We start from the raw sequence: 14,195 nt of genomic DNA on the forward strand, positions 1-14,195 counted from the left end.
CACTTGCCTTATATGGTATGATTTTAAATTGCCTCTTAAGAAATATACTTTCTGCATATGTATTGAAATTTTTAATGGGAAATATGGAAGGGTCTGTTCTGTGGTGGTTGAAGGTTTCGGTGGCCTCATTGTTTCTACCTGACTTCTGGTGTTGCATGAGTAGTCTGAAAATTCTCTCGTCCTATGACGGTTACTGAGCGTTAAATATAACTAATTACAAACTTAGAAAAATCTCAAAAGCTTCTTAACAATTCTGAGGATTTATTGGCCTGTGTAGTGTTATCAGTGCTCTTCCTTTGGGCTTACCTGTATTTTTGAAGCCACTTGCGACCACAGTAGATTTAGATGTGAAGGTGGAATGTGATGTGTATCTAATGTACATGCTGAATTCAGAGATGTTATTCGTTTCTTAAAATAACATTATAGATGTTAAAATCACCTATTTATTAGTTGAATTTTTATTGCTCATTGATTACCAAAATGACTCGCATATGCCTGTAAGGTCTTATTGCAATACATGCCAGTGTGTGGCATTCCAAAGCCTCTGAGAGTGCATTGCACATTCATTTGCATGTTGACAAAGAAAGCCAAAACTTTCATGTAATAATCAGAAGTATTAAGGTGGCTTTTTTTTTTTGTCTGTTTTTTTCCTGATGTAATTTTGGATGTTTTCTTTTATCCTTCAAACAGGAAGATTATGGCATCCATTTAGGAAACTTTTTGACAGTGGGGCTTTTAGCTGCCCATCAATATAGCTCAGAGAATGTCAATGTCACCAGAAAGAAGAAAATGCTCCAAATAATAATTAAATGATGTAATTACCAGGACTCGTCTGAATAACAAAGACATGCTGGCTTACATTCTGGAATGCATTTTAGGAAAAAAAAAAAAAAACGCTAAAAAAATACGCTAAAAACATCTTGCTTCATTGTCAAGAATACTTGAAGAATTTGTAGGCAAGTCATTCAGGAATGTTAAAGTTCCTTAAAGACACATAGCACTTCTTAAAGCATACTTCCCAATCTCCTCTATGTAGTTGCTGTAGGTGTTTCCATGTTCTTAACTTTTCTAAATTCTTTTCTTTTTTTTCTTTTGTTTTTAAAGGTGGCTTTGGAGAGCATGGGATGTCAAAAAAACGAGGTGCCCTCTATCAGCTTATAGAAAGGATAAGAAGATTTGGCTCTGGTATTTTTACTATTTAAATTATCAGGTTGCTCGATATGATGATGTAACATGAACATGAGTGATTACAATGCTTTAACTTAAAGTGTCTCTGTATTACTGTTGGCATAAGCAAAATTTAAATAGTATGAGAATAGTAACGAAGAGATTAGCTTTTCATTGTATTTTCTTAGAGGTCTATTTCCAATGTAAGATCTGGAAGCTAAAATGTGCTTTTACCTCTCATATTGAAATTTCTGTAGCTACTTAATGTGATTATGTTCACATTTATAAGTTCTATTTTTATCAATAAACTGTCATCTCAGTGCTCGATGAATGTGATGGATAGCTGCTAATGGAATACTTTTTCCTGTGGATCCATTTGGGGCACTATGATGACTCACACAATTTGAAGCATTTATGGTGCGTTGTGCTAAATAAATACATCATCCTTATGTCAGTGTCAATGCAGTTGAATTCGGCACGCTATATCAGTGAAATCTCCATTAATACAGGCCAAGTGCATTCACTATATTTGATGCAAGAAATGTCATTTTAGTGTCACAGAATCTCAGTGTCTCAAAAGAAAACATGTACAACTGCATTTTAATCACTCTACATTGTGTCTACTTGCATCAGTGTATATTTTGTAAGATTAACAGAACTCTCTAACTGACTTTGCTTTTATGTGCTGATATATAGTTTTCATTTTTATGACTTTTCAGTACTGCATAAGAGCTAGTTGTCTTTCATTCATGCAACTTGGCTGAAATTTCATACTACCTGTAATTTTAAGTAAGCAGAAAAGAATTTTAAATTAACAGTATTAATGTGGCAGTTCAATATTGACTGCATATTAAGTTAAACAGCAGTTCTTCTGTTGAAATTTCTATCTGTGTTGAGTGCTTTGTAATTCTCTTTTACACACTTATTTAATGTAAGGTTAAATCACTTGCTTTACTTGAGTGATATTTTCTATGTAATTACTGATATGATTTATCTGTTAATTGATACAAAGCTAGACTTTTCTCATGCATGAAGAACTTTCTTCCTGCCTTATTCTGTAGCTTCTTTTTTTTTTTTTCCTTCTGATGCTCTACCAGACCTGGAGCTATTCCAAGGCACCAAAACAGGATTGTACCCTAGAGTTCTCTCTGATCCTTACAGCACAGACTGATGTACCCACTAATACTTAGCTAGAACTGGTATCATGTAGGAAATGTGTGCTATTCTTATTCCATGAGGAAGGCTTGCTGGCCATGCTGAGTTGGGGCTTGTTGGTTGTTTTTCAAATGATTCATTTTAGTCAACTTCACTGATGCCCTTGCTAACTTACAGATCGCTTCAGAAGAGGGTAGCTAACTTTATTATGGTGTACAAGTGCCTGTCTAGCCGTCCTTATCCTTTTTTTGTAGTCACAGTAATTTTCAGCTGATTTAGGAGATATTTACATGTACCAGGAAGAATGATGGATAATCGCTCAAAATAGTAGGCTTTTATTATCTTCCAACTTCCAGCCATGAGTAATGCTTATCCACAGGGGTCCAAAACCTCATTTGTGAAAAATATGCATTGACATCCTGAAGCATTACAGGGATATTATGAAACTTAAAGTTAGATTTCCATCTGAGAATGTTGAGGCTATTACCAGTAGGCACAAGTAACAGAGATCAGAAGGAAAAATTAACTGTGATTTTTTTCCATAAGTATACAATTTACTTTGCAAATAATTTGTCTGTTTGTCCTGATAGTTCACAATAACAAAATCCAGTGTAATGGACTTCTTTCTGTCCATTGCTCTAGGAATAGATCTGCACTTTATTTTATTTTATTTTATTTTTCATTTTTTTTTCCTCAGACCCAGATATAAAATTGAAATGGGCAACAAATGTCATGATTACAGAAATAATAATGGAAAATAATTATTCAGTAATGGTCCTCTTTTTATTTTTCTTTTTGTTGGTTTTTTTTTTTTTTTTTTCCTTTTAATGAACCCAATTAGTGTTTTAATTGTCATTACAGGCTTTGAGCAAAATAGTACTTCTAAAGGAAGAACCACAGTTAAATTCTCAGGGAAAAGTGAGAAGAACAGATTTCCCAGAGCTGCTACATCACGAACAGAAAGAATATGGCCAGGGGGTGTCATTCCATATGTAATAGGTGGAAATTTCACTGGTAAGTTTTGAGCTTTATATAGGGAGAAAGTATATTTTTACTTGCCTTTATTTATTTATTTATAGGAAAGTCTTGCTATGGAAAGATTTCTGTAGGATCAGGCCAGGAGTACATTTGTTTTGAAAATGTTAGCCATCCTTTAATATATCGTTCCCAAAGGTAAGCTATGTAGTAAAGATATATAGGCATGTTTTAGATAGGGAAGGCTGTTTGTCTGGTGTTTCTTTATGTGTGTTTTCAGGGGCCTGAGTAACTGTACATATATTTACTTTAAGAGTTTAACAGAATTGAATAGTAGGACATCAATTTTGCTAAACTGATTTCATTCAGTTAAATGACTTCAGTGTGTTTTGTAATTCCTCAATTGTCTTTCAAATGGATACCTAATTCTTATATATGACAAAAAGAAAATGCTGGCTTTAATATTTGTATGTAATTCTTAGCATGAAAATTTAGAAGAAAAAAAAAAAAGAACAGTTTTCTTTCCTGAGAACTGTAAGGGGATCAGTATCAAAATGGATATAATCAGTAATTTAAAACAAAAAGGAAGATGGAGAAAAACATAAATGGATGGAAAATGATACATAACAGCATCTTATTGTGCACAATAATACAGAAAGTGTAAAGAAACATGCATATTCATACATGCTGTATGCACATCTATACAAAGAAATCAGAGACATTCTTTACAAGGTTTATATGCCAAACTACTTTTTTCATAAAGAAAGGTAAGTTTTAAAACTGGATGAACATTACTTAATGATAAAAGAGCAGTACAGGATGAAATAACCTTTAATTCTTAGGATCATGGCATGATTTGAACCCCCTGTTTTTATCAACTTTGGAATTTTGTTGTCTTTCAACTTAAAGCATTTAAAAAACAAGCAATCATAGAATCACAAGGTTGGAAAGAACCTACAAGATCTAGTCTGATCATCCTCCCATTAGTGTTGCTACAACAAGCCACTAAACCATATCTCATAGCTCCTCATCCAGGCACCTCTTGAACACTGCCAGGGATGGCGACTCTACTACCTCCCTGGGCAGCCATTCCAGTGCCTGATCACTCTCTGAAAAAAAAGTTTTTTCTTATGTTCATTCTAAACCTCCTCTGGTACAACTTGTGGCCTCATCACCCGCACCCCGAGTTATCTATCCTGTGCTGGGATGTAGCTTTGAAAGCATGCAAGGTGGATATATTTTTGCCAGCAAATTCATGCTGAATACAGTTCTTTGTGGATTTCTTGCTCAGAAACAATGTTCTCAGGTACTACCTCTAAGTTAATAAGCTCTGTGTTTTATTAGGCAATGAAATTGCTTTGCTGCACTACCTGAAATACTGTATGGGCACCCAGCATGCATAGGCCCTTGAGCTCTGTGGAGACCTGTCTTGGTTTCTTCTGCATCTAGACTGCTTCTGAATGTGTTTCTCTTTTTAAAATAAATATCTAGACATGCTATTATTATATTATGCTACTATATTAGTGTAGTAACAAAATATGTTTTCCCCTTTTGGTGAATAATTTGAATTCTGAAAGGTTTGGATGTAGAGAAATAGAAACTGTTCCCTGCTTGAGACAACATTATTAAATTCAGATGCCTTTGTTGGTGTGTCTGTTTACATGGCTGTTGTTAAATTAGTCTCCAGATTTGAAGACTGTAGGAATTCATCCATTGATTTATTTTCTGACTGGATGTATAGGAACCAAGGATTTTTCAGTTCCCTTCTCTTTCCCACTTCATAATTTCATCTGATAGATTGCTTAGCAAATATACACATGCAGGCACATGAATCATGCAAAATTTCATTTGCTATCTGCCTCTTGTGTAACACAGCTGTGCTTTTTATTGCTGGTTTTATGTTTGCTAGGCTGTGATAGTCAGTAGTGGTCCCCTTACAGGCAGGTACATTATGGGAAGCTGATGATTTGAATGTCCCTTTAATTGGTTTTTGGCAGAATATGAGAGTGCTGTGACACCGGACTTAGTCAGGCCTATATTCCTAATAGTAAAATCTGATTTTAAGGAGTAGTTAGAAAAGTCTCTTATTTCATGTCATTCAATTCTTTCAGGTACCCAGCGTGCCATGTTCAAACAGGCCATGCGACACTGGGAAAAGTATACATGTGTTACATTTATTGAAAGAAGTGATGAAGAAAGTTACATTGTATTTACATACCGACCATGTGGGTGAGTGTGTCTGTATGTTAACAAATAGTCACACTTCTTGTATTTGGACATATTTCTAGCTTTGCAGTTGTTAATGAATATGTACTTTAAAGGGAAGTGAATAGTTATTGTATTTAAGCAGTGCATATGTTTTATGTGTCTGTGGGTTAATTGAAAGTAGTACTTACTGAAGTTATACATCAGATATTGCTAAATTATCTTGCTAGATAGACATAAATGAGATTATATTAAGCTTTGTCAAACTTTCAGTATTTACATATTTTGTTGTAAAAGTGTTTCAGGCTAATTATATGTTAATTTCATGTTTTCTCCACATCATGTGTTCTCTGCTGAATCAAGTACAAACGCACATCCCTATTCTTTTTCCAGCTTCATTGTGCTCAATTACAATTAAGAATCTTTTATTGCATTGACTATCCTTGCTCAGATTTGTTTACTCAGGAAATTTATAACCTTTTCACAATTCCTACTTCTAGGTCACTGACATAAAAATGAACAAAACAGGTTTTGTCATTCATTAGTACAGTTTACAGTCAATCACTTTTGATTCTCAGATATTTCTGCTTACAAATGTATCTGCCAGCTATTTTTGTTATTTATTGCACTCAGAAATCCTGATTCTAATATAGTGGTCAGTGAACTGCCTATGGACACCGTGTTTGTTTTCTGAGAGGAAAACTCATTAAATGTGAAAATACTGTACTTACGATAGTCTGTTTCTATTGGGGATGCAGGCTCCAAAGGGAACAGCTGTCTGTCTTGCTGACTTTCTGATCAATGAACACTTCGCGTGTCTACTTTCTAAGTTTTACAGGATAAGGTTGTGAAGGGAAGTTTTGGAATCTCTTTATGTTGTAGGTATGATCCTGAATATACTTTACCATTGTTCATAAAATTTCCTGTAGTCTTGTCTGCAAAAAATACCCCTGACATTCTTCTCCAAGCATTAGATGCCTGCAGTGTGTGAACAAATTCTGGGGGAATGCTCATGACCTTGTCTTTTATATTCTTGTGTTCCTGAAGTACTGTTGTAGAACCCTGTTACAAAATGACAAATTAAATGGACTTTTGTTCTCAACTAAGATGGTTGTTATTACTTAGTTAGCAGTGCAACTCATTAGATAGTGAATGCTTAATAATAACTGGGGGAAAAGATGGAAAGTAAAGAATAATAATGCTACCTGCCTGCTTTTGGTGATGTAGAAAGCAATGTGAATTTAAACAGAAAATGTGAAAGAGATAAATGATCACAGGCATGTTAGGAAGAGAAGTATGGGTCTATCTACAGAAACCTCTGTTTCATGAAAGGTAAATTCTACAACTTTGTTGGTTGGCTCATGCTTCATGAGATGAAGTCACTACAAGGTGAAGACTGGATTATAACAATTTCAAATAAGAAAGCTGAAGTATGCTCAGCACCTATATTCAAAGTCACCATTATCCTTTGCCATCTGTTGTTTTATTGGTGGATAATTTACATGCAGCAAACAGTTAATGAAGTCTGTGAATAAGAGAAAGTGTGGCTGCTGGAGATGAAAAGCCTAGCCCTAAATAGAGGGACCTTTTTTTGGGTTCTGATTGTTTCAGAAAGTGACAGATAAATCAGAGTATATTGTCTCTGGATTAATAGCAACTACTGTGTACTCACCACGTATATACAATCCTGCTGTTTTCCATGGGAAGAGAATAGACAAAAGTGACACCAAACCATCTGCAAACACCTTCTGCCACATGGCCAGTCACATTAAAATGAATCTCTGTGCTTTCCCATAGCACCCTGCTGTGTTGGTTTGTTAGCACATTGTGTCATTATTGTTACTAGTACCATGGTAGTTAACAATTCACAGATGAGGGAAACTTTATTGTACTCAGCACTGTCTGAAATAAAAACTAAATGATAAACCCTGCCACAAAGAGCATCTAGTCAAAACGTAGCATATCTAATGGAACAGAAAGTGGGCACAGCCATATTTTTATGTATGTTCACATGGCAGTATCTATCTGCAGACTTCTCAGATGACTGTAATAGTACACTAACAACTGAACTGTCATTGAGCCTTTGTAAACATAAAGGATATTTTGAAGGATCATAATGCATTACTTCTTGCAGTAGCTCATGGGTAGCTCTGCCCAGAAAGGCCATGATGAAAAAAAGTGTATTTGAAGTAGAGAAGTTATCAGAGATGGAAATATGAGCTTTCTACAGTTGAGAGTTTGCATTTCAGCAATGTATGAGTGAAGTTTTTGTTCCCATAAACCTACAGGACTGCAAAGATATCTGAGCATCCTTAAGATGGAAACAGCTGTATCTATGACATTTCTGAAATATGCTTTTCTAACTTGTTTCTAAAAACATGCAAAATGAATGCTTCACAGACAGCTAGGAAATACATTACTTCAGTATCCTTAATATAAAAATTTTAGGATGTTGGTGGAAGTAGTTTTGATTATTTAAAAAAAAAAAAAAGGTATCTCTTGCTGCAATTGAAGCTCATCAACTTCTTTTCCTTCTCACTGTGAAACAAATTATTCCTATTTTATTTTATTTTATTAAGGAATTTATCATATACTTTGAGATTGTTATTATGTCTGCCCTCAGTTCCATTTTCTTTCAGGCTAGAAAATGTCCAATACATTTAAACATTCCTGCTAAGTCATGTTTTCTAGGACTTTCATCACCTTGTTATTCTCCTTGACTTTTTTTTTTAGCTAGTGCACATCATTCTTGAAATTGAGGATCCATAAAAAGACATACTTGTCCAGATGAATTATTACTTTGCTTCAGCCAATGCTAGAGCTAGTTCGTATTTTCAAGTCTCTCTGTTCTCTGAGGTACCTTAGCTATGTGTTTCTCAATGCCTGCCACCTTTGACTTGTGGTTGGCTGGGACATAAGTGCCATTACACTCCTTAGGTCTTTTCACAGCCCTGGTACTCAGTCACTGGTTCTCTGCCCAGCACACATCACCTTTTGCACATTGTAGGACATTAGATAACATTATATCTCCCCCTTTTTTTTTTATGTCTCTCTAATCTGTTCAAGTCATTGTCAGTACCAGGCTTATTTTCATTGTGTTTAGCAGTGTCTTCTCAGACTGCAAATTTAAAGATCATATTAACAATTTTCATTTTGTATACATATGTTATTTCAAACTTATGAGGTTTGTGTGGAAAGAAAATTAAATCTTTTATGGCTGGAGGTCTCTTCTCCATCACTATAGGTTTGTTTTCTGCAGTCTTAAACTACAATTACTTGTCAAAATATAATTTTTATGATTTTGAGAGCAGTTAATTATTGAAAAGATGTTTCTGAAGCACTAATTTGGTAGCTTTTTAAAATTAAAATTATTGTAGTTATTTGCATCCATTAGCTGCAGATGTGAAAGTAAGAATACTATATTAAGATGTTACTTGTGATTCTTCTGCCAAAACATAGTACGTTGGAGTCAATAGATGCTAAAACAAATTCTGATGCAGCTATCTGATTAGAGCAAGTAAAAAAAAATCTATTCTGCAAATAGACTCCAAATAATGTTTATCTTCTTTATGCTCGTTCTTCTGCCTATCAGATAATAAGTGCCTGAAGATAGTATATTTGTCTGCAAAGCCAAAAGAAAAAGGAGGCGGTAAACTTGACTGGCCTCTAGTCACATGCTCTTAATAAAAATTCTAAGTAAAAGTTCATGCTTCTTTTTATATAGTGAGAAAAAAATAATAAGGACAGAGAAAAGAACAGTTAGTCATATTGCTCTGGTATTTCTAATGCCTTTGATCTGTTTTTGTGGTAACTTTTGTTCTCCGTCAGAAGACATAACTACTTCATGTGACAAACTTTAGATAACTTACTACTATCAGTGTTGTACCTTCCAGTTTGAATATGTGACAATGCTGTCTGAGATACAGAAAAATCAAATCTCTTTCATGTTCTTCTGCAAATGCAGAATGAACAGCTTCTGTGTGTTTTATTTTATTTTTATTTTTTAAGTTGCTACTATATTCATACACATTACAGGCAAATGCCTAAGTGGGCAATTACCCTGTATATACTTCTGCAGCATTGTAAGCTTGTAGGAAGTGTACCTGCTCTGAAAGGTACTTTCAGAGTACAAATCACTTGTATGGAAGGATAAGTGCTTCAGAGTTGTGCTCAGTGGTAATCTTTTTGCTGTTGGGTTGGTTCTTGCTCTCAGGTGGTTATTAACTCTAGCAGCTGGCACTCTTCCTGCCCAGAACAGCCAATACTGCTTTTCCAAGGGTGGTGGCATGGCCTGCATGCCATAGGCCATGACATGGTGTATTAACACGAGCTGAAGGATTAGTACACTGGGATGAGAAACTGATAACTAAAGAATGCATCCTAGTAGCCGTTTGTGATACTGGTGTAGTCATCTCCATCAAGCAGATGAAGGAGCAGTAGCCACTTCTGCCTTCAAAACAGATCTTAGGACTGTGAGTCAGGATATTAAGTAATGAGCACTGATTGATCCCTGCCATGAAGCTGGGTCATATACAGTATCTGCTTCATATGGAATATAAATCTTTCACTTTGTGTAATCAGTAAGCGATGATATACAGTCCTAGCATTCTTAAGAAGTTCTGCAGCTTTTAATCCATGAATTCATGCAGTTAGTGCCCTGACAGGCTGATGTTGTGGCCTATTATGGGACAGGTATACTGTTAAATCACAAAGAAGCTTTGTTAAATCACAAAGAAGCTGTGATATTGCAGCTTTCTTAAAAAGTGCAGCATTGTGACCCCATGGGATTCTCTTCCTTTACAATGATTTAAGAGCATTTTTGACAGTGGCTATGAAATAGAATTACTTGAAAGAACGAATATACTGTTCCAGTCACTTCACTTTCTCTGTCATTTGTTTGCTTGCCATCATTGTTCAGCCAGACCAATTACATGGAATTAGAGATTCCTAAATAGTTACTGTCTCTAAGTGCTGTCTGGTGCAATAAAGATTAAAGAGATCAGGAGCTTTAAGTTCTGTCAGTTGACTCAGTTTAAGGAGCATAACAAGTGCTTATGAAGCACAGAGAAGTCTTGGGCCTTTTCCAGATGCACCTGGGATAAGACTCAAGATGTTGCAAATTACTTTCATATGTATATATTTATTTATTTTACTTTTCCTTACTTTTTGCCTCAGTGCAGTCATTGCAGTGATCAGAATGTTGCAGCTTAATTGCATAAGTCTGATTTGCTTGACATGACATCCAACAAATCCTCATGACCCTCTATGAGTGTGTACTGATACTGTTAATTTAAGACTTGTGTTAATTCTAATTTTTTTTAAGCTGTAAAGTAATACTGAAGAAATTGATTGATAATTTCTGTGAAGAACTTAAAGTCCACTAAGTAAATATTCTAAGGATATTGCCATATGCAGTGGGCTGGTTGTTGTTGTTGTTTATTTTGTTCAGGAGGCGCATTTTATTTCTAGACATAAATATTTTACAGTTTACCTTCACCTGCAAATACATACCTACAAACATACACATGCATGTTCTATATCTGAGTATTTAGAACATTAGTTCTAAGTACGCCTAGTCCTAGGCATCCTAAGTATTTAGTTAACATACAGGATGCAGAAGTGTTTTGTATCCTTTTCTTTCTTTCTTTTTTTTTTTCTAAGAAAATATATTTTAAAGGTATCCAATAAGATACTGAAAGCCACTAAGCATGCTGGTAATGCCCAACTTATCCTTTTTTGAAGAAATTTTTATGAAGTTCAGAAGGGCTGACTACAAATCTGTGCAGCTGGGATGTGCAGCTTTGTAGGGCAAGTCCTCAGGCAATGCGATGAGCAAAGGCAGCCACAGCCATGAGGCTGTGTGAACAGCCTGTCATGAAAAGGAGTTGTCCTTCTTTACTTGGTACTTTTTAGATGATAGGCAAACATTACAAATAAGAATGACATTAATTATCTGGAAGTACTTGAGCACCCTGGCAACCCACCGCTGAGGTGTGTTACTTCTCTTGGAAAAGACACGGCTTGCAATTTATACAACAGCAGCCTTCAGATCCTACAGAGAAGGAAATATAAAGAGAGAGACCAGCTCCTTATGATGATGCTCAGTGGGAGAATGCAAGCTAGCAGACAGAAGATGAAGAAAGAATCAGACTAGATACATATATTTCTCATACATGGACAGCCAAACATTGAAGCTGGTTGCTCAGAGAGGCTGTGCTGTCTTTTGACATTTTCAAAACTCAACTGGATAAACACTTGAACAGTTGTGTTCTGACTTGATATCTGACTGTTTTAAGCAGGAGGTTGAACTAAAGTACTTCATAGATCCCTTCCAACCAGAATTAAACAAAATATGTGGGTTTTTTTCTTCTAAATTTAGTACTTTACCTAAATTTGGAATTTTCAGTCTGTATGCGTTTTAGGGTTAGGGTAGGGTACTTTTCTATCTATAGAATAACCATCAAGCATATTTAGTGCACCTTTTTGTCTAAACCTCATATAACGTGATTACCATAATTATGTGCACAACTTTAACATAAGTAGAAAACCATAACTCATTAATTTCAACTAATATGGGATTGGTGACATTCTCTTAAAGAATGTGGGTTACTTCATCTGACTGATTTTGTTTTCTGCCATGACTTCCTGTAGACTGCCAAGTTGAATGCTGAACCTTAGTATATACTTCTAAGCAATCAGCTAAGGATGAATATTTTCTAGAAGATTTGAAGTCTGGGGCTTAGGACTGTGCTTAAGAAATTAATTTGGTGTATGTAATGTGGCAGAATTCAACACTGAGAGCAGAAGTTCTTTAATGTCTTAAAATTAATGAAGTTTTCTGAGAATGAAGTTCCTGCAGATTTGCGACTGTTGACGAAGTCTGTCCTCAATCATTCCCTCTGCAATGGGATGTGAGAGTAAATAATACTGTGTACAGAATTTAAAAACAACAACTAATCCCCCTTTGGATCCAAAGCATTATTATTTTACCGATACTTTTCATGCTAAACGTGAGTGAATAAGAGTGTATGAACTTTAGTAATTTCCTAATGCTAGTTTTTGCTTTTTAGCTATTCAAATAGTTGAGGGACTAGTGAAAGAGAAATACCCAGGCAATAAAGACACTGAAAATATTGTAGTGTTTTAATTGTTTACATATTCACTCATAGCAATAATATTTATTTGGCAAACATGGGATCTGAAAAATATGTTCAACAAAACCACGTCAACATATTAGGTGCAAAGGTGAAATCCACTGTGGAATCATGAGATAAAGTAGTATAATTACTCTAGATTTTTATTTTAATCTTATTTCTGCTCTTTGTCACTCCATTTTATTGCCTGTGTTGTATTTTGCAGGCATAAGTTAAGGTGGTACTTCCACTACTATTATTTTTATATTTGTGCTTATTTCTATACCAAATATTGCACATACTTGTTTTGTATTACTGCAGTTTATATGGAGAATGGAAATGAATACACTGATGTTCTTTATTTTCTTTTGTTATGGTGTGGAGGTATAAACCTGCAATGCACAGAATGATGGTAGTGAGTCTACATTTCCTTTGCTTTTTAAGTAGCTACTAGAGAACACCTTAAGAAATTTAAGTGTGCAAGTCATGTTATTGCACAACCAGAACTGGAGTGTAGAGCTTGATTCTGTACTTAGGCCAAGGAACATAGTGATTCATACCTATGCGTGGAACTGCCTAAAGCAGGAAAGAAAGAATTGTAAGTTACACTTGCTTTGAGAGTAGGACTGTTTGAGAACCAGTCAAGATAACGTAGAGGAGGACCACTAAGATGATCAGAGGGCTGGAGCACCTCTCCTGTGAGGGAAGGTTGAGGGAACTGGGCTTGTTTAGCTTGGAAAAGAGAAGGCTCCAGGGAGACTGCACTGTGGTCTTCCAGTGCTTGAAGGGAGTATATAAGCAGGAGGGGGAATAACTGTTTAAAAGGTAGATAGTGACAGGACAAGGGGGAATGGTTTTAAACTAAGACAGGGGAGGTTTAGGCTAGATGTTAGGAGAAAGTTTTTCACACAGAGGGTGATGCCCAAGGAGGCTGTGGATGCCCCATCCCTGGAGGCATTCAAGGCCAGGCTGGATGTGGCTCTGGGCAGCCTCATCTAGTGGTTGGTGACTCTGCATGTAGCGGGGGGGCTGAAATGAGATGATTACCATGGTCCTTTTCAACCCAGACCACTCTATGACTCTGTGATAACGTGAAAATTAATTTTCCCAACAGTGTTTTTAAGACAGCTTTGGAACTTTTAATACAGCTCTGTGAGGCTGTTATAATGATGTTTACTTTATAAAATAAATGGCATTGCTTTTATAATTTTAAGGTATTACTGTCATTTTTGGGGGGATGTAGCTCTCTTTCACTTTATTCAACTATGCAAAACCAGTATATGCTTACTAAGGACAGATATTACAAGCTGAAGTATCATGACTTTTTTACTCTAATATTTATATTTGATGGATTTAGTTATTTTAGACAAAAATCAATGAAACAGCCAAATCAAGACTGAGTGACCGGACAATTAACCAAAGAGGAAACTCCACAAAACCTGAAAGGGAGCAAATTTGGAAGGCTGCAGTTTAATATATGGTTGGAATTACATCTATAACTGCCCTTTCTTTATTGGCCACAAATATGTATGAAGGATTGGATCAGAGTCCACACTACCA

General features: G+C 35.6%; 1 protein-coding gene across 5 annotated transcripts in view; it reads left to right on the forward strand.

Annotated features, from left to right (window-relative positions):
* The window catches only part of TLL1 (tolloid like 1), a 133,149-nt gene that overhangs the window by 60,251 nt on the left and 58,703 nt on the right, over positions 1 to 14,195 (forward strand). For all 5 annotated transcript variants that reach the window (XM_085544821.1, XM_085544825.1, XM_085544822.1 and 2 more), the window contains 3 exons: positions 1,105 to 1,185; positions 3,184 to 3,336; positions 5,409 to 5,526. In XM_085544821.1, the coding sequence (XP_085400947.1) occupies positions 1,105 to 1,185; positions 3,184 to 3,336; positions 5,409 to 5,526 (352 nt within the window). The remainder of the gene's footprint in view (positions 1 to 1,104; positions 1,186 to 3,183; positions 3,337 to 5,408; positions 5,527 to 14,195) is intronic.

The sequence above is a fragment of the Coturnix japonica genome, chromosome 4 (assembly GCF_054131305.1).
Source record: "Coturnix japonica strain WE chromosome 4, WE-NBRP24, whole genome shotgun sequence".
Lineage (NCBI taxonomy): Eukaryota > Metazoa > Chordata > Aves > Galliformes > Phasianidae > Coturnix > Coturnix japonica.